The sequence below is a fragment of the Scyliorhinus canicula genome, chromosome 8, assembly GCF_902713615.1.
Source record: "Scyliorhinus canicula chromosome 8, sScyCan1.1, whole genome shotgun sequence".
NCBI lineage: Eukaryota > Metazoa > Chordata > Chondrichthyes > Carcharhiniformes > Scyliorhinidae > Scyliorhinus > Scyliorhinus canicula.
Window position 1 is genome coordinate 91,347,186 of NC_052153.1, and position 25,092 is coordinate 91,372,277.

Sequence of the window (25,092 nt, forward strand, 5' to 3'; positions counted from 1 at the left end):
ATGTGGTGATGAATCCGTCGAGAGCTCTGGTACTGGAGGTGGTGGTGTCCATGGACGCGGAGAAAGCATTTGATCATGTGGAGTGGTGGTTCTTGTTCGAAGTTTTGGGAAGGTTTGGGTTTGGGCCGGGATTTGTGGCATCCGTGCGGTTGCTGTATGTGGCGCCAAGAGCAAGGGTGAGGACGAATGATATGAGCTCACGAAGCTTTGAAATACACAGGGGTACCAAGCAGGGGTGCCCGCTGTTGCCGCTTCTGTTTGTGCTGGCCATAGAGCCATTAGCGATGACTCTCAGGGGGTCGGCAGAGTGGCAGGGTATAATAAGGGAACAGAGGGAACATCGGGTGTCGCTCTATGCCGATGACCTCTTGCTGTATGTTTCGGATCCGTTGGAGAGTATGGGAACGAATACGGGCCTGTTGGGGAGGTTTGGAGGGTTCTCGGGATACAAGCTGAATATAGAGAAAAGCGAGGTATTCCTGGTGAATGAACTGGCACAGCGGGCTAATTTAGGGGGGATGCCATTTACGGTACCGAGGGATAGTTTTTAGGCTTATGTACTTGGGGGTTCAGGTCGTGAGGGAATGGACGGAGCTCCATAAGTGGAACTTAACGAAGCTGGTGGAGGAGGCCAGGGTGGATCTTTAGAGATGGGATACACTGCATTTAACATCGGTGGGGAGGGTCCACGTGGTGAAAAAGAATATTCTGCTGAGGTTCTTGTTTATCTTTCAGACTCTCCCGATCTTTATACCAAAGGCCTTTTTTTGGGAAGTGGACACGATCATCCCAGACTTTGTATGGACAGGGAAGGTGTCGAGGGTGGGGCGGACCCTGCTACAGAGGAAGCGGCAGCAGAAGGGGTCAGTATTGCCAAACTTGCTTCATTATTATTGGGCAGCGAATGTGGAGAAGGTGCGGCGGTGGTGGGAAGGAGAAGGGGTAGAGTGGGTTAGGGTGGAGGAGGAATATTGAAAGGGATCTAATTTGAGGGCTATGGTTACGGCAGCGTTGCCAATAGCTCCGAGTGGGTATTCAGGGAGTCCAGTGGAGCAGTCCACAATGAAGATATGGAATCAACTGAGGAGGCATTTTAGGATGGAAGGGATGTCGGTGCTAATGCCACTTTGCGAGAATCATGGGTTTGAGAAGGGGAAGGGGTAGAATGCATAGTGTATACAGGAGGTGGAGGGTGAAGGATTTGTATTTTGAGGAAGGGTTCGCCAGTCTGGTGGAGCTAAGGGAGAGGCTGGAGACACCAAGGGGAAGTGAGTTCAGCTCTGTACAGGTTAGGCACTTTGCGCGGAAGGTCTGGAGGTGGTTCCCTAGGTTGCCAGGATACACTATGCTGGACCGGCTGCTGCTTCCAGATATGGAAGGGGAGGGAAGAATTGGGGATATATACAAGTAGCTGGGGGAGCAGGGAGACGAGCGGGTGGTGAAGATCAGGAGAAATGGGAAGCAGAATTGGGAGGGGAAATCGACTGGGGAGTATGGAGTGAGGCACTGTGAAGGGTAAACGGGACTCCCGCTTGTGCAAGGATGAGCCTGATAAAGTTTAAGGTGGTGCACAGGGTGCATATGACTCAGGTGAGAATGAGTGGGTTCTTTCAGGGGGTAGCAGATGAATGTGAGAGGTGGACCGGCGGGGACCAGCGAATCATGCGCACATGTTTTGGAGTTGCAAAATATTTTGAAGATTCTGGGCGGGAGTGTTCGTGGTCTTCGCCAGGGTAGTGGGGGAGGAGGTGGTCCCGGACCGTTTGGTGGTGATATTTGGGGTTTCAGAGAAGCCGGAGCTCATGGAGAGGAGTAAGGCTGATGTCGTGGCCTTGGCATCTCTGATTGCATGGCGGCGGATTTTGTCGGAGTGGCGGTCGGCATCGCCACCAGAATTAGCAGCATGGTTGGATGATCTGTAAAACTTCCTGTGGTTGGAGAAGATAAAGTATGAGTTCAGGGGCTCAGCAGGGGGGTTATGAAAAGGTGGGGGATGTTTGTCAATGTGTTTGAGGAGCTGTTCTTCGCAGAGGGTGAAAAGGGGAAAATCTATACAGATTGTATAGTTGATTGTTGGGAAATATGTTGGGGGGGGGGGGGGGGGGGGGGGGGGGGGGGGGGGGGGGGGGGGGGGGGGGGGGGTTGTATTGGTGCGCAAGAGGGTGAGATGACCGGGGCATTAAAGGGGAGGTTAATGGCACTGGCCCCAACTGGGATGATGCAGGGTTTGTGAAAAGGGTGCTGGGGGCCATCCCGGATCTAGATAACCACGAGTTAGTCATGGGGGGGGTGGGAGAATGGAATATGTTGCAAGAGTCGAAAGTGGATAAGAGTCAGCCTGACCCGCTGGCCCAGATAGTGGACGTGAAGGTGCTGGCCGGGCTCATGAGAGAGCGGAGGAGTGGACCCGTGGAGGCTCCTGCATCCAAGGGAGCCAGAGTATTTGTTTTTCTCCCCGGTACATGAAGTGTACTCAAGAATAGACTTAATTATGGTGGGGAAGGCGTTATTGGCTGGGGTCAAAGTATTCAGCGATATTGATTTCAGAACATGCGCCATATTGGGTGGGTGCGATTCTGGAGAAGGGGGTGGCTCAGAGGCCTAGGTGTAGAATGGACATGGGGCTGCTCGGGGACCAGAGTTTCTGTGAGAAGATTGGGAAGGTGACTGAGGAAAATGTGGAGTTTAATTGCACTGGGGAAGTTTCATAGACGGTGGTTTGGGAGGCTTTGAAAGCAGTAGTAAGGGGGGGTGGGGAAGGGGGATGAGAGTGGGTCTGTCAATATGGGGAGAAAGCAGGGCGTATGTTGGCCAGCCAGCTCCAGTGGGAGGTGGCGGTGTGGGACATAGTTCAGGTTCGGGATAAGATGGGGAAGCTGGTGGTGGCCCTGGCCCCGGAGCAGATCAACAAAATTTTTGACGAGTCCGATAAGAAGTTGTATAGGTCGGAGCCACTGGGAGAGGAGCGAGAGATGAGAGAGTTCCTGGACGGGTTGGGTTACCAGAGGTTGGGAAGAGAACAGGGCAGGATTGGAGGGGCCAGTGGGGGAGCAAGAAACGAAGGAGGCAATTGGGAGGATGCAGTCGGGGAAGGCGGTCGTTGGTTGTCTTACTGCACTGTATGGCTGTCTTCTGGTCACGCTGCTCGAACTGACGGCTGCTGCCACTGCCTCCCAGGTGGCATTGGCATCCCTGCAACTGGTTCTCCGACCCCCTCAGGGGAACATGGTGTCCTGTCTCACCTTCACAATGTTCAGAAGCCGAGCCAGGTCGGCATCTTGGAAGCGTGGAGCTGCTCTGGGTGGTGCCATGCTTGTGTGCTGACTGGGAATGTGTTCGGAGGGAGCGTTTAAAAGAAGCTCGCCCTCATTAGCAGGGAGCTGCCTGGCACGAGTTTGGCGGATCAGCTGGCAGGACAGCCAGTAACAGCATGAAGCTCATGGGGGAACCACTTTTAGCACTGAGTGCTGTTAAATACGGGCCACGGTCTCGCAGGGTCGGCCGTCAGGAACATCCAGAAAGTCGAACCCGAACACTTGGCACTTTCTCCAATAAATCGCACCCCACATTTCAAGCAAATATTCGCATATTTATTTAAATCCAAAGTAAAAGGTAGCTGAAACACCATTGACCTTCATTAAAGACAAACAAGCCAGTACACTGGCCTGACATGAATAGATACAACTTAGAAATAACTCATTACAGATATTGGACTGCTCTACATTTGTCACAATAAATAACCCAATTTTTTGTTCCCTTTTCTACTCCAATAAACTTCTCTATTCCACGATTAAGTAGCATATGATTCATTTAAAATCTAACTGAATTTAAAATTTAGATGGCAAAGCAATATTCACAAGACTAACAATATTATATCCCAGCTCCCGATACGTGCAGAATTAAAAAGATGTGCCTGGGTGATTAATAGATTAATCTCACAATTAAGACAGTCGGGGTTCCCCACTGGTGGGTTTGTCGGCAGCAGGGCCTGTAAAATTCTCAAGGTGCTCTCCCCCCCCAGCACCTCACTCAATTATACATGGGGCTGGTGAGACGCAAGGCGATCCTACCACTTTCACCCAGTGAGAACCCCTGCACTTACCTGCTCCTGGATTTATAATTTGTGGACTTCTTCTAGTCATAGTTCTGCCCACTGTTGCCGTTGCTGGGATTATGCTGGTCGACCTGATGGACCAGCATTTCTGAGGTGGCCTTACATCTAACGAAGGGGCATAAATGCTTCATTTAGCCAATCAATATTGCTCCAATCATTAAACACTTGCGGAGCTACCACGATCAGCTGGGATGTGTTCCTCGCTGACTCGTCAGGTGACGGGGCAGGAAACTCCACCATTCCAAAGATCGTGCTTTAGTTTTTTTTTAAAAACTGCACAGATAAATTGGAGAGATGAATGAGGGTATACTGAAATTAAGCTTTTCTAAAATGTAACTTAGCTTAGCATCAGTAAAGTGACAAGCATTTCTTGGTACTTGGTAATAGCGAAAATAATTACCTTTGTTATTTCAAATTGCATTTGGAAGTCAGTCATATTTTTCAAAGTTTCTTGCTTTCTCAACTGTTTCTGGCGAAAGCTTTCGGTTATTTGTGGGGAATTATCCTTGGCTAGCAGATATGCTGGTTCATCAACAGGTGAGCTTCGAGCATCATAAAATTCATCATCTGAATCTGTGGAAGAAAAGTCTGGTTGAGCATTTTGCACAGGGGATATTTAAACAGTATACAAATATTCTATAATACACACCAAAAATCATGGGCGGGATTATCCATTGGCCGGCACATAAATCGGGAAAGGCAATTAGGTGGAGAATCAGTCTGGATGCCGAAATATGGCCAGCGGCAAGGTCACGCCAAATTCCAATTCTCCAGCGCCTCAACAGCGGCGTCAATGCATTCCACACCGCACGTACAGTAAACAGCACTTGCATATCATTGCCAGGCCTGACCCGGTATTCTCCGGAACCTAAGCAATGCTCCGCATTCATGTTGGCGTGAACTTCAACCGAGGTGAATTCCTGATAGCCAAGTCCACTTGTGTTATTAAACAGGAAACAGGTGCCATGGCTGATAAGTGAGAGAGACAGGAGATAGGGCACGCAGAGGCACCAACGTGAGCTATAAGTCCATGGCCGGGCTCTCTGGAGGAGGCTGGGGGTGACCAAGGGTTGGGCCGTGAGGCCGGGGTGACCCCCCACCAGACTGGGGTGGTATCCAGGTATGGACTGCCATTGCCTCAGCCTGCAAGGCAACCATCTTACTGCACACCCCACTGACCACCTACATTGGCCCGGGGTACTGCGGAGTGATGCTGGCCATATGGGTGTCCCCACCCCCACAACCCTATGCACTCCAGCCCCCACCCTGAACCCCACCCTCTGAAATATCACCACTGCCTCCCTCAACTGACCACCACCCGCCAGCTGCGCAACACGCAACCACCCAAGGTGAATGCCCACAGTAGCCCCTACAGGCGGGTGCCAGACAGTGGCCGCGGAACTTACCGCTGGCATGGGCAGCGCCGGCCAACGGTGGCCGTCAAGGTGACAGTTGCCCAGAACGTTTACACCATGGGGGTCTTTCCAGGTGCCGAGGAGGGAGCTGTTGGAATTTCACAGAATTTGGTGCATACGTGCATGCAGCCGTCACGGAGGCCCTATATCAGTCGGCACAATGCATCCATTTCGATGTAGACTGAGACCACCAAGCCATCGCTGAGATGCCCTGGGTCCAGGGGGTGATCGACAGGATGCATGTTGCCCTATCGAGTACCTGCAGATGGCAGGGCGCTCTTCACAAACTGAAAGGGATTCCACTCGATGAATGTGTAAGCTGGTATGTGACCATCAGTTGAGCATCATGCACATCTGCGCCAATACCAGAGCAGTGTGCATAATGCCTTCATCCTGGCACACTCAATGGTACTGGTGTCTTCAAGCCGCAGCTCCTGGGCGGCAGGAGTTATCTACTGTGGTTGTGGCTGATGATGCCTATCCGGAGGGCTGCAGACCGACAGGGAGGCCCGCTACAACGACGCCCATGCCGCAACAAGGGGCGTCATCGAGCGGTGCTTCGGCATCTTGAAGATGCAGTTCAGGTGCCTGAACTGCTCTGGAGGGGTCCTCCAGTATAGCACTGGAGGGTCTCCCACATCATGGTGGCCTGCTTCATCCCGCATAACATAGTGCAGCAGAAGGGTGATATACAGAAGGACAATGATGAACACCAGTGTTCGTCCGATGGAGAGGAAGCGGTGGAGAGCGATGATGGGCAGGACTTGGGGCCCGGGCAGGCACGGGTTACCACACAACATGTGCGCCTGCACCCATGCGCATAGGACGCTCTTGAGGTCAAAACATTGTGTAATTTCTTTTTGTTTTATAAATTTAGAGTACCCAATTCATTTTTTCCAATTAAGGGGCAATTAAGCGTGTCCATTCCACCTACCTTGCACATCTTTGTGTTGTGGGGGAGAAACCCATGCGAACACGGGGAGAATGAGCAAACTCCAAACTGACCCAGAGCTGGGATCGAACCTGGGATCTCGGCGCCGTGAGGCCGCAGTGCTAACCACTGCATCACCGTGCTGTCCTGCGTAAGTCAGATGATCTTAGAGCTTGGATTAATACTTGGAACTATGATGTTGTTGCCATTTCCGAGACCTGGTTGAGGGAGGGACAGGATTTAGATGTTTCAGGCGGGATAGAGAGGGATGTAAAAGGGGTGGAGGAGTTGTGCTACTGGTTAGGAAGAATATCACAGCTGTACTGCGAGAGGACACATCAGAGGGCAGCAAGGCTATATGGGTACAGATCAGGAATAAGAAGGGTGCAGTCACAATGTTGGGGGTTTACTACAGGCCTCCCAACAGCCAGCAGGAGATAGAGGAGCAGATAGGTAGCCAGATTTTGGAAAGGAGTAAAAACAACAGCGTTGTTGTGATGGGAGACTTTAACTTCCCCAATATTGACTGGGACTCACTTAGTGCTAGGGGCTTGGACAGGACAGAGTTTGTAAGGAGCATCCAGGAGGGCTTCTTAAAACAATATGTAGACAGTCCAACTAGGGAAGGGGCTGTACTGGACCTGGTATTGGGGAATGAGCCCAGCCAGGTGGTAGAAGTTTCAGTAGGGGTATATTTCGGGAAAAGTGACCACAATGCAGTAAGTTTTAAAGTGCTGGTGGATAAAGATAAGATTGGTCCAAGGATGAATGTGCTAAATTGGGGGAAGGCTAATTATAACAATATTAGGCGGGAACTGAAGAACATAGATTGGGGGGGTGGATGTTTGAGGGTAAATCAACATCCGACATGTGGGGGGCTTTCAAATGTCAGTTGAAAGGAATTCAGGACCGGCATGTTCCTGTGAGAAGGAAGGATAAATATGGCAAATTTCGGGAATCATGGATAACGAGAGATATTGTAGGTCTCGTCAAAAGGAAAAAGGAGGCATTTGTCAGAGCTAGAAGGCTGGGAACAGACGAAGCCTGTGTGGAATTTAAGGAAAGTAGGATGGAACTTAACCAAGGAGTCAGGAGGGCTAAAAGAGGCCACAAAAAGTAATTGGTAAATAGGGTTAAGGAAAATCCCAAGGCTTTTTACATGTGCATAAAAAGCAAGAGGGTAGCCAGGGAAAGGGTTGGCCCATTGAAGGACAGGGGAGGGAATCTATGTGAGAGGACAGGGGAGGGAATCTATGTGAGAAGCCAGAGGAAATGGGTGAGCTCCTAAATGAATACTTTGCATCAGTATCCACCAAAGAGAAGGAATGGGTGGATGTTGAGATTGGAGAAGGGTGTGCAGCTAGCCTGGGTCACATTGAGATCCAAAAAGACAAGGTGTTGGGCGTCTTGAAAAATATTAAGGTGGATAAGTCCCCAGGGCCTGATGGGATCTACCCCAGAATACTGAAGGAGGCAAGAAAGGAAATTGCTGAGGCCTAGACAGAAATCTTTGGATCCTCACTGTCTTCAGGTGATGTCCCAGAGGGCTGGAGAATAGCCAATGTTGTTCCTTTGTTTAAGGGTAGCAAGGATAATCCAGGGAACCACAGGCCGGTGAGCCTTATGTCAGCGGTAGGAAAATTACCGGAGAGAATTCTTCGAAACAGGATCTACTCCCATTTGGAAGCAACTGGTCGTATTAGCAAGAAGCAGCATAGTTTTGTGAAGGGGAGGTCGTGTCTCACTAACTTGATAAGAGTTTTTCGAGGAGATCACAAAGATGATTGATGCAGGTAGGGCAGTGGATGGAGTCTACGTGGACTTCAGTAAGGCCTTTGACAAGGTCCCTCATGGCAAAATTGTACAAAAAGATGAAGTCACACAGGATCAGAGGTGAGCTGGCAAGGTGGATACAGAACTGGCTAGGTCATAGAAGGCAGAGAGTAGCAATGGAAGGGTGCTTTTCTGATTGGAGGGCTGTGACTAATGGTGTTCCGCAGGGATCAGTGCTGGGACCTTTGCTGTTCGTAGTGTATATCAATGACTTGGAGTAAAATGTAACTGGTCTGATCAGTAAGTTTGCGGACGACACAAAAGGTTGAATAAACTTGGTTTATTTTCACTAGAACAAACGAGGTTGAGGGGCGCCCTGATTGTGGTCCAGAAAATTATGAGGGGGCACAGACAGAGTGGATAGTCAGAGACTTTTTCCCAGGGTAGAGGGGTCAATTACTAAGTGGCATAGGTTTAAGGTGTGAGGGGCAAGGTTTAGAGGAGATGTACGATAAGTTTTTTAAATTTTTATTTATTTATTTATTTATTTTTTACACAGAGGGCAGTGGGTGCCTGGAACTCACTGCCGGAGGTGGTGGTGGAAGCAGGAACGATAGTGACGTTTTAGGGGCATCTTGACAAATACATGAATAGGATGGGAGTAGAAGGATACGGACCACGGAAGTGTGCAAGATTTTAGTTGAAACGGACAGCATGGTTGGCGCAGGCTTGGAGGGCCGAAGGGCCTGTTCCTGTCCTGTACTTTTCGTTGTTCTTTGTACTACTTGATGTACATTTTTTAAAATATTCATTTACGGGAATGCTAGTTAGGCCAGCATTTATTGACCACCCCTAGATGCCCTTCAGAAGGTGGTGCTGAGCTGCCTTCTTGAGATGTAGGTACACCCACTGTGCTCTCAGGGAGAGGGTTCCAAGATGTTGCCCCAACGTCAGTGAAGGAATGGTGATATATTCCCAAGTCAGTGTGCTGAGTGACTTGGAGGGGAACCTCCAGGTGATGGGGTTCCCAGGTATCTGCTGAGCTTGTCCTTCTAGGTGGTAGTGGTAGTGGGTTTGAAGGTGCTTTCTAAGGAACCTTGGTGAGTCAATGCAGTGCATCTTGTCGAGCATTTGAATGTTTGTAGAAGGGGGAGCAATCATGTGGGCTGGTTTTTCCTGGATGCTGTCGAGCTTCTAGAGTGTTGTTGGAGCTGCACTCATCCAGGCAAGTGGAGAGTATTCATTACACTTCTGACTTGTGCCTTGTAGATGTTGGACAGACTTGAGGGGTCAGGAGGTATTCACCGTAGGACTCCTAGCCTTTGACCTGCCCTTGTAGCCACAATATTAATGTGGCGAGTCCAGTTAAAAGTTTCTGGTCAATGGTAACCCCCAGGATGTCGATTGTGGGGGTTCAGCGACGGCAATGTCATTGAATGTCAAGGAGCGGTGGTTAGATCCTCTTTTGTAGGAGATAATCATTGCCTGGCACTTGTGTAGCAAGAATGAAACTTGCCACTTGTCAGACCAAGCCTGGATATTGTCCAGGTCTTGCTGCATTTGGACAAAGACTGCTTCATTATCTGAGGAGTCGTGAATGATGCTGAACATTGTGCAGTCATCCACAAACATCGCCACTTCTGACCTCGTGATGGAAGTGAGGCCATTGATGAAGCAGCTGAAGATGATTTGGCATAGGACACCACCCTGAGGAACTCCTACAGTGATGTCGTGGAGCTGAAATGATTAATCTCCAATCACCACAGCCATCTTCCTTTCTGCCAGGCATGACTCCAACCAGCGGAGAGTTTTCTTCCTGAATGCTATTGATTCCAGTTTAGCTAGGGCTCCTTGATGCCATACTTGGCCAAATGCTGCCCTGATGTCAAGGACAGTCAGTCTCACCTCGCCTCTGGCATTCAGCTCTTTTGTCCATGTTTGAACCAAGGCTGTAATGAGACCAGGGGCTGAGTGACCCTGGCGGAATAATCTGAGCATCCGTGAGCAGGTTATTGCTGAGTAAATGCCGCTTGATAGCACTGTTGATGACTCGTTCCGTCACTTGTCTGACGATGGAGAGTAGACGGATACAGCGGTAATTGGCTGGCCAATTGGATGGGTTGAATTTGTCTTGTTTCTTATATACAGGACACATCTGAGCAATTTTCCACACTGCCGAGTAGATGCCAGTGCTGTAGCTGTACTGAAACAGCTTGGTTAGGGGTGCGGCAAGCTCTGGAGCACAAGTCCTCAGTACTATTGCCAGGATATTGTCAGGGCCTGTAGCCTTTGCAGTATCCAGTGCCTTCAGCAGTTTCTTGATATCACGTGGCGTGAATCGTATTGGCTGAAGACTGACATCTGTGATGCTGGGGACCTCCGGAGGAGATGCAGATGGATCATCCAACCAGCACTGACTGAAGATTGTTGCGAATGCCTCAGCCTTGCTTTTTTAAAATAAATTTAGAGCACCCAATTATTTTTTCCAATTAAGGGGCAATTTAGCGTGGCCAATCCACCTACCCTGCACATCTTTTGGGTTGTGGGGGTGAAACCCACGCAGACACGGGGAGAATGTGCAAACTCCTCACGGACAGTGACCCAGGGCCGGGATTCGAACCCGGGTCCTCAGCGCCATAGGCAGCAATGCTAACCACTGTGCCACCGTGCTGCACCCAGCCTTGCTTTTTGCACATAGGTGCTGGGCTACTCCATCATTGAGGATGGGGATATTTGTCGAGCCTCCTCCTCCAGTGAGTTGTTTAATTTTCCACCACCATTTACAGCTAGATTTGACAGGATGTGGAGATGCCGGCACTGGACTGGGGTGAGCACAGTAGGAAGTCTTACAACACCAGTCCAACAGGTTTGTTTCAAATACTAACTTTCGAAGCACGGCTCCTTCCTCAGGTGAATCCTCAGGATTTGACAGGACCTCAGAGTTTAGATCTGATGCATTCATTGTGGAATCGCTTAGCTCTGCTTTGCTGCTTATGCTGTCTGGCACACAAGTAGATCTGTATTGTAGCTTCACCAAGTCGACACCTCATTTTTCAGTATGCCTGATGTTGCTCCTGGCATGCTCTCCTGCACTCTCCATTGAACTACGGTTGATCACCTAGCTTGGTGGTAATGGTAGAGGGGGGGATATGCCGGGCCATGAGGACGCAAATTGTGGTTGAGTACAATTCAGCTGCTGCTGATGGCTCACAGCGCCTCAGAGATGCCCAGTCTAGAGTGGCTAGATCTGTTCACAGTCTATCCCATTTAGCATGGTGGTAGTGCCACACTACACGATGGAGGGTAGCTTCAATGGGAAGATGGGACTGTGCGGTGATCACTTTTATCGATATGGGTCTTGGATAGATGGATCTGCATCAGGCAGATTGGTGAGGATGAGGCCAAGTATGTTTTTACCTCTTGTTGGTTCCCTCATCACCTGCTGCAGTCTCAGTCCAGGAACTATGCCCGTTAGGACCCAGCCAGCTCGGTCTGTGGTGATCGACAATGAAATTCCCCACTCAGAGCATATTATTCGCCCTTGCCTCCCTCCGCGCTTCCTCCAAGTGGTGTTCAACATGGAGGAGTACAGATTCATCAGCTGATGGTAGACGGTATGTGGTAATCATCAGGAAGTTTCCTTGCCCATGTTTAATTGAAGCCATGAGACTTCATGGAATCCAAAGACGATGTTGAGGACTCCCAGGAAAACCCACTCCCAACTGTATATCACTGTGCATCCAACTCTGCAGGAATGGTGATAGTGGTGTCTGGGACATTGTCTGTAAGGTATGATTCTGTGAGTGTGACTATGTTAGGCTATCGCTTAACTAGTCTGTGAGACAACTCTCGGCACAATCCTCAAAAGCATGGGCGGCACAGTAGCACAGTGGCTAGCACAGTTGGTTCACAACTCCAGGGTCCCAGGTTCGATTCCCACTTGGATCACTGTCTGTGCGGAGTCGGCATGTTCTCCCAGTGTCTGCGGGGGTTTCCTCCGGGTGCTCCGGTTTCCAAAGATGCGCAGGTTAGGTGGATTGGCCACAGTAAATTGCCTTTTAGTGTCCAAAAAGTTTAGATGGGGTTACCTGGTTACGGGAATAGGGTGGAGGTGTGGGGTGCTCTTTCCAGTGATGGGCCATATGGTCTCCTACTGCACTATAAATTCTATGTCTATGATAAAGTAAGGAGGGCTTTGCAGGGCCAGGTTGCCTGGTTCGATGCCAGGTGGTTCATCCGTTTGATTCCTTTTTTCTGTTTTCGTAGCGATTGAATACAACCGAATGGCTTGGCTAGGCCATTTCAGAAGGCATTTAAGAGTCAACCACATTGCTGTGGGTCTGAAATCACATGTAGGCTAGACCAGGTAAGGATGGCAGATTTACTTCCCTACAGGACATTCGTGATCCAGATGGGTTTTTAAAACATTCGATAATGGATTCATGGTCATCATTAGGCTTTTAACTCCAGTTATTTTTGAGTTTAAATTCCATCACCTGATGTGGTGGGATTCGAACCTGGGTTCCCACATCATTATCCTGGGTCTCTGGATTACTAGTCCAGTGACAATACCACTATTTCACCATTTCCCCACTACTATGGTGTCGACTATACCAATAGACGTGATGTACTATTATGGTATCTACTTTTCTGGTCTTACAGGCCCTAATGCTACGTCTAGGCAGATCCCAGATGGAACATCAAGACTGGAGGCTGCCAGCTGCGATTCCCGCCCTGTGACCTGGTTCCCTCTGGCGGCCGTTTTTGGGGCGGCCGGGTCTGGATGAGCTTGTTTGTCCCAGGTGGCGTGGTGCTGTCCTGTTCTGCCCATTGCCCATGTGATGTGTCAGAGACAGGAGGAGTCGGGGGATGAAGAGTCTGAGGCGCTGCGGTATTCCTGCACCTCCCCTGTGGAAGTCACCGGCATGGGCCCCCATCGTGTCCTCCTCCCTCGGGGTGCCTGTGACTCCCGGGCTGCTCCACGGGACCCCAAAGCTCCCTCGCCACCTGCCGATGCCAGTCCTGGAGGCCCTCTCTCGTCTCGACCAGGGTCTGCATGCTCGCAGCCATGGAGCACAGGCAGTGGACCACCTCCATCTGAGACTGCGCCACATCATGCTGTGACTGTGCCACCACCTTCTTTGTCTGTGCCACATCAGCCAGTGACTACACCATCCCACTCTGGGACTGGGCCACCTCCCTCTGGGTCTGTGCCATGTTGGCCAGCACCTGGGCAATGCCACCACCGCTCTCAGCCATGTCCTGCTGTGATTGGGCCACGCTCAGGAACGCTGCTGCAATGTCCAGGTGGCTCTGGGACGTGGTTGCCTGTGAGAGGGCAGCACTGTCCTGGGCCTCGGCCACCACCTGCACAGATTTCCCTAGGCCTTGGACATCCTGACCCATGGCCGAAACGTTCGCCCCAAAGGCCTCCACCGCAGACGGCACCCGTGCAGTGTTAGCCTGGGTGGCCCGCATGTTCGGCACCACCTCCTGCTCCTGCACGTGGTTCGACTCCTCCAACTGTGCTTGCAGGTGCTGGATGGTCGCCGACAACCCCTCATGTAGTCCCTGGCTCTGTGATTGCATCTCCATAATTGATGGGACTGTCATTCAATAAACCAGAACCCCTCTGGACAGCAGCTAGTCTTTGGGGTTGGCTTGCTCTCCGACCGTCGCTCAGGAGTTCCTACCTCCACCTGCTGTACCGGAGCACGTGTCTGGTGTGTACCAAATAGTGTCCCCGGAGCCTCTTCACTGAAGTGCCCAACCAAAATGAGTGTCTTTGGATGGTGTAGGCAGCTATGACGGGAAGTCAGTGTCATCCCCGGACTTGATTTCTGAGGTGTTGCGAAGTGTGGGTCGAGGGCTCCCGTTTGAGTCGGTCTTGTCCTCGTCGCTGGTCAACACACGGGATTCAGATTGTGGTTGAAGTTGAGGGCGGGGGACACAAGAAGGGACTGCCCCATCACAAGCAGCTCCTGCACGACACAAGACAAAATGCATCATTTCATATGATGGGGGAAGGGTGGGGGTGTTGAGTCGTGTCCCGACGACTGCCCTTTATTTGGGGCCTCCGACCATACGCAGTGCCCTCAGTTCTGCTGCGGTGAGGGGCCACAGGTCTGCCGATCCGCTTCCAGTCTTCTCCCGCTCTTGACAGTTATGTGCTGCCTTCTCCTGCAGGAAGAGGGGGAGAAACCAGAGAACACAGTGTTAGACAGTCCGACACATGCAGCCCAGGGGGTGAGTGGCTGATGGCTTCAGAGTCCAGGTCACTCAACCATGGTGGCTGGTCTGGATGCCGGCATGTGGTGTGGGTCGGGGTTTGGCCACCTTCCTGGAGGGTGGCACCAGGGGTGCAGTGCTAATTACTCACCCTGGCCACACTGAGGAGGCCATGCAGTTTTTTCCAGCATTGCTAGCCAGTCCGGACGGTGATGTCCATGGAGCTGACCACCTCTGCCACTTGTCCCAGGCCTGGCAAATGGCAGCGGCTGGCAGTCTCCTTTCTACCTCGGGATACAAGTTTCCCGCCTCTCCTACACGGTGTCCAGCAGGATCTCCAGTTCCGCATCAGTGAATCCCGTGGCTGCATGTCTTGCTGCCATCTTGTTGGCTGGAATGGTGTGTGTGGGGAGTGAAGTCTGTATATGCGGCAGCAGCTCGGCAGCCTCTTGAGTGTCAATCCTGAACCCAATGAATCCGGCACCCTTTCTGGTTGGAATCAATCGTGTGCCACTTTGCGGTGGTTCTAGCCCCTTAATGGTCATTAAATTGGTCCAGGTGCAGCGCCAGCTTTGCTGTCGTAGAACTCCACTAATCCACTATGTCCCAGAGTCAACACTTAACCGCAGGAACAGAGAATCTGCCTGAATGTATATTTATTATTAATATTACAGATATAAACATTCCTTCTTCAAATGAACTGAAGCAAGTTTCTATATGAAAGACAAGCTATCTTTGTCAATTTCATATAAATTTAAAACGTCCTAGCTCACCCCAAATGACTCCACCCATGAATGGAATTTTGGCTTTTCACAGTAACTTTATTGAAGCCCACTTGTGACAATAAGCGATTATTATTAACTAAATAAATATTTTGATTCGTGGAGGGATTAAAATAAATTTGAACAGCAAGCATGACGGAGAAGTGGGTGGGATTTACCATCTGTAGTCAAATGCTATGATGTATGGGTGTCTTGGTATTAATTGGACAATGTAGTGTTAGCAATGATTGGACAATATAAACATATGTACCCACTTAGAACATAATTAAGTAATCTTGCAGTATAGACATAATTGAGCTGAGATAGGAGTACTATTGTGTAACTTGCTGATTGGTGTCATCACTATTTGGGTATTATAAACCGATCAGTTTGTCGTTTTTCAGTTAATTTGTGTGCCATCGTGGGTGGGTATGAGTAATCTAGCATGTGAACTATAAATGATAGGGAGGTAGAGGTTTACTCATACCAGATTCCTAGGTTTATAGAAAGCTCAATGCAAGGGCATTATGGTGAACCAAAATAAAATATTGGTTTGGCCTCAGTTTCAGTTGGAGTAGCATGTTCAATTCTGGGCACTGCACTTCAGAGTTAGTGCAGAAAAGATTTATGAGAATAGTTCCAGGGATGAGGGGCTTTATTTGGGTGGAGAGTTTGGAGAAGCTAGGCTGCTCTCCTTAAAGAAAGTCGAGAACAGTTTGATAGATGCATTGAAAATTATGAGGAGTCTAGGTAGAATAAACAGAAACATTTTCCATTGGCAATGGAGTTGAGAACCAGAAGACACTGATTTAAGGTGAAAAGAGGTGGCTTGAGGGAAAACTTGTAAGTGCAGCAAGTGGCTAGTATCTGAAATACACGCCCAGACTCAATTGTGGCTTTCAGCAAGGAATGGGATAAGCACCAGAAGAAAAGAAAAAATGCAGGCTACCAGAGAGGGCACATTCACCCGACACCAAAGTAATCATACATGGCAGCTCTCTGGTGGAATTCCCAAATGGAAACCCACCAACATGGAGCCACTAAATCCAGTGATTGTTTGTAGACTTCAGGAAATTTATAACTTTGGGCAACTTCTTTGGATAGTTTCCAACCAAATGAAATACATGTAGCGTTGATACGTTGTCAGCCAAAAACGATAATAAAGCCAAAAACGTTAAAAGTTTTGGTTCAATTCCTGAGCTCACTATCATTATGCAGGATGTGGAGATGCCGACGTTGGACCGGGTTGCGCACAGTAAGAAATCTCACAACACCAGGTTAAAGTCCAACAGGTTTGTTTCAAATTACCAGCTTTCGGTGCACTGCTCCTTCCTCAGGTGAATTATGTGTGGGGGGGCCATATACATCGATGACAGTTTTTTCCTTTGGACTCACGGCGAAGAATCACTGAAACGACTACACAATGTGTGCTGAGATGAATATTGACAAATGCTCCCCATAGACAAGGAATGAAGCTTAGGACACAAGACCTCGGAATGAAGCTTAGGACAAAGTAAGGACTGGGCATCATGAGGCAGCTGCAGATGATGGAATGGCAAAAAGAGGTCCTTAGAGACAAATGCTAACCATGAAGTCTCTCTCTTTGATACTGTAGAAAGTTTGCATTGATTCTGCGTTGTCATGTGTCTTGGAAGCCGCCTTGGAGAAAGTTTACCCGAAGATCCTTGGAATCCCTTGGATTTCAATGACCTGTGATTTCAAAAAAAACTTGTGAGACTTTAACCTGAGGTTGTGAGATTTCTTAATGTGCCCACCCCAATCCAGCACCGGCATCTCCACATCCTTAATACTGTAGTGAGGAGGACACACAAAATATGGAGAATGGTGATCTTGCTGTCATTCCTCTCGCTCATTGGCAGGAGAGAAGAAGACAATGATGGCATCAGGCTTGCTAAAGGCAGGAGCAGAACCACAAAGAGGTAGGGGTGGCAGGGCCTGCTGCGCATGAAGAGGATTAACTCAAGAGCCATCGCCTGGAGGCACCCTGATAGACCCAAGGTGTACGGACAACACGTAACATACCTGCAGATGTCAGAGAACCAGTGTTGCAAAAGATTCTATGTTCAGGGAACTGGTTGATCATATCTGCCACATTCTGTAGTATTTGGAGGGCATCCACTGCCAGTGTCGCTGAAAGTTACATCGGTGCTCAATTTTTATACTCCTTCCAATGCTCCACAGGTGAACTTTGCGGGATTTTGCAGTCCTTCACACAAGTGCAACCAGAACGTGAGCCTTTCAGAAAATCTGGAGTTACTTGGGGTCTGATTGGTGTTCCCACCACAACATTCACTGCTCCGTATGCACCCCCCCCCCCCCCCCCCCAAACCCTGCACTACAGCACTGTATGTTTTATTGAAAGTCCACTTTTGTGTTTCAGAGTCCACAAAGCTTGCAAGGTTGGTTCCTCGGGGTCCAGCGCTACCCATTTAGTCTCTCCAGGGAGGCATCCGAAACCCTGGGGTGGTTTCTTGCAGGGCATCACATCCTGGCAACTTACGAAATGTGGCTGGTATGCACTAGGATGGCCTCAAGTGTGGTGGCTCATTGATAGAAGCAGTGAAGTGATGGTGGGGTGGGCAAATCAGAGAATGTCCTGCCAACAATACAGCATGAATCCATTGCAGAAAATTTTCTGCACTAAATGCCGCATTATACATTTGGAAAATCCACCATTGTTGTCAGCAGGCTCAATGCCATATTTCCTGCCTGCTGTCAGCCTTTGCCAATTTTCAGGGAAATCTCACCAAATGTTTCACACTCAGCCCAAGGAAAGTGTCAAAGTTGGAAGTCCAATAACCTTAACAGGAACATGATTCTGCTCGAGTGCAATTATACTCCTCAAAGGAAATCCGTTGAAAGTGGGAGGGCAGGTTGAGAAAGTGGTTAAGAAGGCATTTAAGATCCTTGCCTTAAGAAACAGATGTGGAGATGCCGGCGTTGGACTGGGGTGAGCACAGTAAGAAGTCTTACAACACCAGGTTAAAGTCCAACAGGTTTGTTTCAAACACGAGCTTTCGGAGCACGGCTCCTTCTTCAGGTGAATGGAAAGGCTTGTTCCAGAAATGTTTATATAGACACAGTCAGAGATGCCCCGGAATGCGAGCACCTGCAGGCAATCAAATCATCAAAGATGCAGAGAGAGAGGTAACTCCAGGTTAAAGAGGTGTGAATTGTCCCAAGCCAGTTCAGTCGGTAGGCCTCTGCAAGTCCAGGCTTGTTGGTGGGGGCCGAATGTAATGCGACATGAATCCCAGATCCCGGTTGAGTCCGCATTCATGCGTGCGGAACTTAGCTATAAGTTTTTGCTCAGCAATTTTGCGTTGTCGCGTCTCCTGAAGGCCTCCTTGTAGAATGCTGACCCGGAGATCAGAGGCTGAATGTCCTTGACTGCTGAAGTGTTCCCCAACTGGAAGGGAACAGTCCTGCCTGTTGATAGTCGCACGATGCCCGTTTATTCGTTGTCGCAGTGTCTGCATGGTCTCGCCAATGTACCACGCTTCGGGACATCCTTTCCTGCAGCGTATGAGGTAGACTACATTGGTCGAGTCGCACGAGTATGCGCCGCGTACCTGGTGGGTGGTGTTTCCACGTGTAATGGTGGTGTCCATGTCGATGATCTGGCATGTCTTGCAGAGATTACCCTGGCAGGGTTTTGTGGTGTTGTGGTTGCTGTTCTGAAGGCTGGGTAATTTGCTGCAAACAATGGTTTGTTTGAGGTTGCGCGGTTGTTTGAAGGCCAGTAGTGGGGGTGTGGGGATGACCTTGGCAAGATGTCCATCCTCGCTGATGATGTGTTGGAGGCTGCGAAGAAGATGTCGTAGTTTCTCCGCCCCAGGAAAGTACTGGACGACGAAGGGTACTCTGTCAGTGGTGTCCCGTGTTTGTCTTCTGAGGAGGTCGGTGCGGTTTTTTGCTGTGGCGCGGTGGAACTGTCGATCAATGAGTCGAGCGCCATATCCCGTTCGTACGTGGGCATCTTTCAGCATCTGTAGGTGTCTGTTGCGCTCCTCCTTGTCTGAGCAGATCCTGTGTATACGGAGGGCTTGTCCATAGGGGATGGCTTCTTTAATGTGTTTCGGGTGAAAGCTGGAGAAGTGGAGCATCGTGAGATTATCTGTGGGCTTGCGGTAAAGCGAGGTGCTGAGGTGACCGTCCTTGATGGAGACGAGTGTGTCCAAGAATGGAACTGAATTTGGAGAATAGTCCATGGTGAGTTTGATGGTGGGATGGAACTTATTGATGTCATCGTGTAGTCGTTTCAGTGATGTCTCGCCGTGGGTCCAAAGGAAAAAAATGTCATCGATGTATCTGGTGTATAGCATCGGTTGAAAGTCCTGTGTGGTGAGGAAGTCCTGTTCAAACTTGTGCATGAAGATGTTGGCATATTGAGGTGCAAATTTGGTCCCCATGGCTGTTCCGTGCGTCTGGATGAAGAATTTGTTGTCGAAGGTGAAGACGTTGTGGTCTAGAATGAAATGGATGAGCTGCAACTCATCCCTCGTACGAACGGGATATGGCGCTCGACTCATTGATCGACAGTTCCACCGCGCCACAGCAAAAAACCGCACCGACCTCCTCAGAAGACAAACACGGGACACCACTGAGAGTACCCTTCGTCGTCCAGTACTTTCCTGGGGCGGAGAAACTACGACATCTTCTTCGCAGCCTCCAACACATCATCAGCGAGGATGGACATCTTGCCAAGGTCATCCCCACACCCCCACTACTGGCCTTCAAACAACCGCGCAACCTCAAACAAACCATTGTTTGCAGCAAATTACCCAGCCTTCAGAACAGCAACCACAACACCACAAAACCCTGCCAGGGTAATCTCTGCAAGACATGCCAGATCATCGACATGGACACCACCATTACACGTGGAAACACCACCCACCAGGTACGCGGCGCATACTCGTGCGACTCGACCAATGTAGTCTACCTCATACGCTGCAGGAAAGGATGTCCCGAAGCGTGGTACATTGGCGAGACCATGCAGACACTGCGACAACGAATAAACGGGCATCGTGCGACTATCAACAGGCAGGACTGTTCCCTTCCAGTTGGGGAACACTTCAGCAGTCAAGGACATTCAGCCTCTGATCTCCGGGTCAGCATTCTACAAGGAGGCCTTCAGGAGACGCGACAACGCAAAATTGCTGAGCAAAAACTTATAGCTAAGTTCCGCACGCATGAATGCGGACTCAACCGGGATCTGGGATTCATGTCGCATTACATTCGGCCCCCACCAACAAGCCTGGACTTGCAGAGGCCTACCGACTGAACTGGCTTGGGACAATTCACACCTCTTTAACCTGGAGTTACCTCTCTCTCTGCATCTTTGATGATTTGATTGCCTGCAGGTGCTCGCATTCCGGGGCATCTCTGACTGTGTCTATATAAACATTTCTGGAACAAGCCTTTCCATTCACCTGAAGAAGGAGCCGTGCTCCGAAAGCTCGTGTTTGAAACAAACCTGTTGGACTTTAACCTGGTGTTGTAAGACTTCTTACTTAAGAAACAGAGGCAGATAAGGAGGGTGATTGAAACAAGAAAGCTCCTGGAGAAGGTTTACATAGGTCCAGGTTTGGGTCCACACAAGCAGCTGATCAACCTACTTGCTGCTTGCCTCCCATCACGCCAGCCTGTACGGTCAAGACCACTGTGCTAGTAACAACAGGAGCCTATGGCAGCAGGAATGCAAACAATAGGCCACCATTAAAAACCGCTTCCTCACAGTCCACCCACTCAGCTTCAACTTCCCTAACCAATCTTGGACACTCCCCAACCATTTCCGCATTGTTGAGCAGTGTTGGCCTTTATTCAGAAAACCGACACAAACGCGGCCTTGCAGGGAACTAGGACTGCAGTTGTGGTGCATCCCATTCAATGACTCATCACTGAAGACTGTCCCCTGACAAAATTTAGCAGAGGACACAGAGAACTCTATTTAGCCACTGTGGAAGCCATTGGTGGTTTGGTGATTACTGCGCACACTATACAATGGTCAATTTCACTGCCAAGTTCACTTCAGTTTTATAAAGGCAATTCACATTGGCTCTTCCTGTTGCCCAAAGCAGTTTTGATCCTTTTGATGCTCTGCAATTTTTGAAATGTACTGCTATGTGCAGCAAAACAGTTAAGTTTGTAAAATATTCAAAATTGTGAACTGGTTTGACGATGATGATAATAGTACTTAGATTTACATAACGCCTTTATCAATATAAAACATCCCAAGGTGGTTTGCTGATGAATAAATAAAACTTTTCCATACAAAATCTGTCAAAAAGCATTAATAGAGTACGTAAATATGCAAAACAATGACAGATATCACTGCTTAACATACTGAAGTGCAACGTCTATTTGGACACAAAATTGCAGATAGGAATATAGTTTAAGTATGGGCTGCACAGTAGTGCAGTGGTTAGCACTGTTGCCTTACAGCGCCAAGGATCTGGGCTCGATCCCGGCCCCGGGCAACTGTCCTTGTGAAGTTTGCACATTCTCCCTGTGACTGCGTGTGTCTCATCCCCACAATCCAAAAAGATGTGCAGTGTAAGTGAATTGGCCACGCTAAATTGCCCTTTCATTGGAAAAAATAGAATTAGGTACTCTAAATTTATATTTAAAAAAGAGAAATATAGCCTAAGTAGGGAAGCATGGGGGTTGAAGGAGAGAACTGAGGGTTGAAGGAGAGAACGGAGATGCTCGGATAAACAAATGGCAGGAGATAGACAAACAGGTCCAGATGCATGGTCCCAAAAGCAAAAGCCACTGGGATCATGAGTTTTGTCATGAGGTGTGGAACCCAAAAGCTATCACTACTGGAGTTAAAGAAAATATGTGGTCGATCTTCATATGGAATACCTATGGGTAACTTCATTTGCAAGGATATACTGACCCTGATTCATCAGCATCCCTGCTCTGAAGAGACTTTTTACAGTGAGAGACTGGGTAAACTTAATTATATTGCCTTCAATCAATAATGTAACTGAGTGAGATGTTTATAACAAATCAAACAACCATTGGCATTAAAAGTGAATTCAGGAAACATTCTGCCATAAGTTGAAAGGCAGAATGTGGAATGCACTGCCCCAGAAGAGAGAAAGATGGAGAAATAACTGAAGTGCATAAAAGGAAGATAGATGGTTTATGGAAGTGAGGACACCGATGAGTTTGAAGAAAAGATAGAGGTAGAATGCCCTTTATCTACTTAAGACAAAATGAATAGATTATACTTTTGTTGCATAGTATTTCAGCAATTCTTACCTGCCATACTCAGGACAGAAGAGTATATGTCCTTGTGTACTGCTCTCTTTTGCACAGACCGTGGAGTCATGTTAGGTGATAATATCTGTGGCTAAACAAATTTCACGTACAAGAGAAAATTAACTATACTTCAATTATATTCCAACATATCTGAAAAAGAATGATTTTATCAAATTCATCTTATAAAAATTATTCATCCCAATGGTATCTATTTCATTCAGAGAAAATTACAGGTGGATGGTCATTCAAAATTGCCATAAACAGTTAACTTATAGAATATCATGTGGTTTATGAGGTATATTTTTTCCAACTAATATTTAAGCTATCAATATTTCACAGCATTTCATGCAGTTTTCACTTCATATATGACGATTTAAGCCTACCTGAAGAGATTTTACAGATGGTGACGACGAATTACTTTTTGGTTTAGGAATACTATCAATTAATTCCAAGACTCTTGTAAGTTTTTGGTCTGAGATGCAAATTGAAAGTAAAGCAAGTCCACCATAAACTTTAAATCTATTTAAAAGAAGGAAACATAGTTAATTAGAGCTATAATCAATATTTGTAGAACAACCTTTATTCACCATTGGAAAACAAACCTTTGTTGATCTTTAAATCTTGGCTTATGTACAGCAAAGTACATACCACTTGAGATACAGATCTCAAGGTATTAAGTTAATCAAAGGGCAAAAATCAGGGTTTACAATAGCACTCTGGATGGACTCACTGGGCAGAGTAAAATTTAAGACCGCATGTGCAATAAAAAGAATATGTACAGACAGCAATCACTAAATTCAATCACTCAAATGCAAAGTGAATGGCTACATAGAAGTAAAACAGCAGAATCAGAACCAATGAACCAATTGTATCTAGATGTAGTTCTTACAAATATTCAAGGTAGGATTGGTAATATAGCTTATTGAGTTGCGATTTTTAAAAATTCATTCACGGGATGAATGGCTAGGCCATTTGTTTGTCATCCCAAATTGCCCATTTAACCAAATGGTTTGCTAGTGCGGCCAGCTAAAATGGCATCTGGCAAAGGACACTGGGAAAAGTGGCCAAGTTCAGGGACAAACAGGCTGCAGCTCTCAAATAAACAAAAAGCTGCAGCCCAGACTTTGGCAAACAGCCCAGGAAAAAAAGCCATGAAGAGGCCATCCCAGGACAATGGGTTTGAAATGTAAATCAATATAGTATAGCAGACTTGGTGGTGTCTGCTTCCTTATTTGGAAAGGCCTACGTGCCTCTGACACCAATGGACATGGCCGGTAAGGACATGCCCCGCCATCAAGGTGCCGGATCTTAATTGGACCTAATCGATCAGGGTGTTCAAGCCCTGATCAATTGATTGGACATTCACTTGGGACCACCCAAAAGGGCGCGAAAACTCCTCAGGATAAAAGGTGATGCGTAACCCCTCACTCGCTCTCTCGACAGCAACCAACAACAGTGACCCTTCACCGGCCGAAGAAGAGGAAGACCATCCACGACATCGACGGAAGGATCAGAGCCAAGGACAGCGACGACCAGCAACAGACTTTCAACACTGCCAAACTGCGGACTCCAGATAAAGGTCATATCTGCTCGGAACTTGCCAGTCACTTAAAAGTTAAGTTAAGGTCTTGTGTGTAATAGCTTATAATTCAACTTGCATGTCTGTGTGATTGAGATCATTTTAACATTGTATGCTCGCCAATAAATTATGTTATTGTTTGAAACAACTTGTGGTCATTTGTCCATTGTACACAGGTTAAAGATACACTGTAGTTTAGGCACAAAACTCGAGAATTTAGGAGTCAACCACATTGCTGTGGATCTCAAGTGGGCGAGACCAGGGAAGGATGGCATTTTCCTTTTCCAAAGGACATTAGCAAACTGTATAGGTTTTTGCGGCAATCAACAATTCTTAGACTTTTAATTACAGCTTTTTCTTGAACTCTGCTTGAAATCTACATTCTGCCGGTGAGATCTGTTGTCCAGGTCCTCCAGCCTTTCCAGGAGCATTTTTGCTGATCCCTCAGCCTCTAAATCTCCACATCCACCACCGTTTGAAAGTCTGCCTGCTCCTCCACCGTCTTCTGGAGCTTCTCAGCCTGATCATCCAGCCTTTTTTCCTCCCAATCGGTCCATCGACTTCTGGAGCGGCTCCAAATTATCACGCTTCAGAGCGAAAAAGCCCTCCTGCATGGCCTGAGCAGCTACTCCATTGTAGGCTGGGCTGTCGGCGCCTTGCTCTGTACACCAGCCATATTGGTCTCTCTCACCTCCACCGTGCCCTTGTTTGACCACTTCTTCTGCTGCTTACGGTCCCTCCGGCTTCTTAAGTCCATACAACACTGTATGGGTTCAGTGCCCGAGTACTATTGCTTTCCAGTTCCGCGCTCAAAAATGCAAAAAAGTCAGGGGAAAAGGTCCAAAAGTCAGACCGAAATGGGAGCCACCAAATGTGTGACCTACTCCCTCAGTCGCCACCGGAAGTCGAGTCTGTGTTTTTCTAATGACTATTATTCCTGGTCAGTTCAAAATATCTTGATATTTTGTGTTACAATTTTATTTAAACTTGATCCAGCACTG

General features: G+C 48.3%; 1 protein-coding gene across 1 annotated transcript in view; it reads right to left on the reverse strand.

Moving 5' to 3' along the window:
- Nucleotides 1-25,092, reverse strand: part of vps13a (vacuolar protein sorting 13 homolog A) — a 634,190-nt gene that overhangs the window by 402,525 nt on the left and 206,573 nt on the right. The window contains 3 exon segments of the mRNA XM_038803880.1: nucleotides 4,515-4,687; nucleotides 22,513-22,603; nucleotides 22,896-23,031. Of these exon segments, the coding sequence (XP_038659808.1) occupies nucleotides 4,515-4,687; nucleotides 22,513-22,603; nucleotides 22,896-23,031 (400 nt within the window).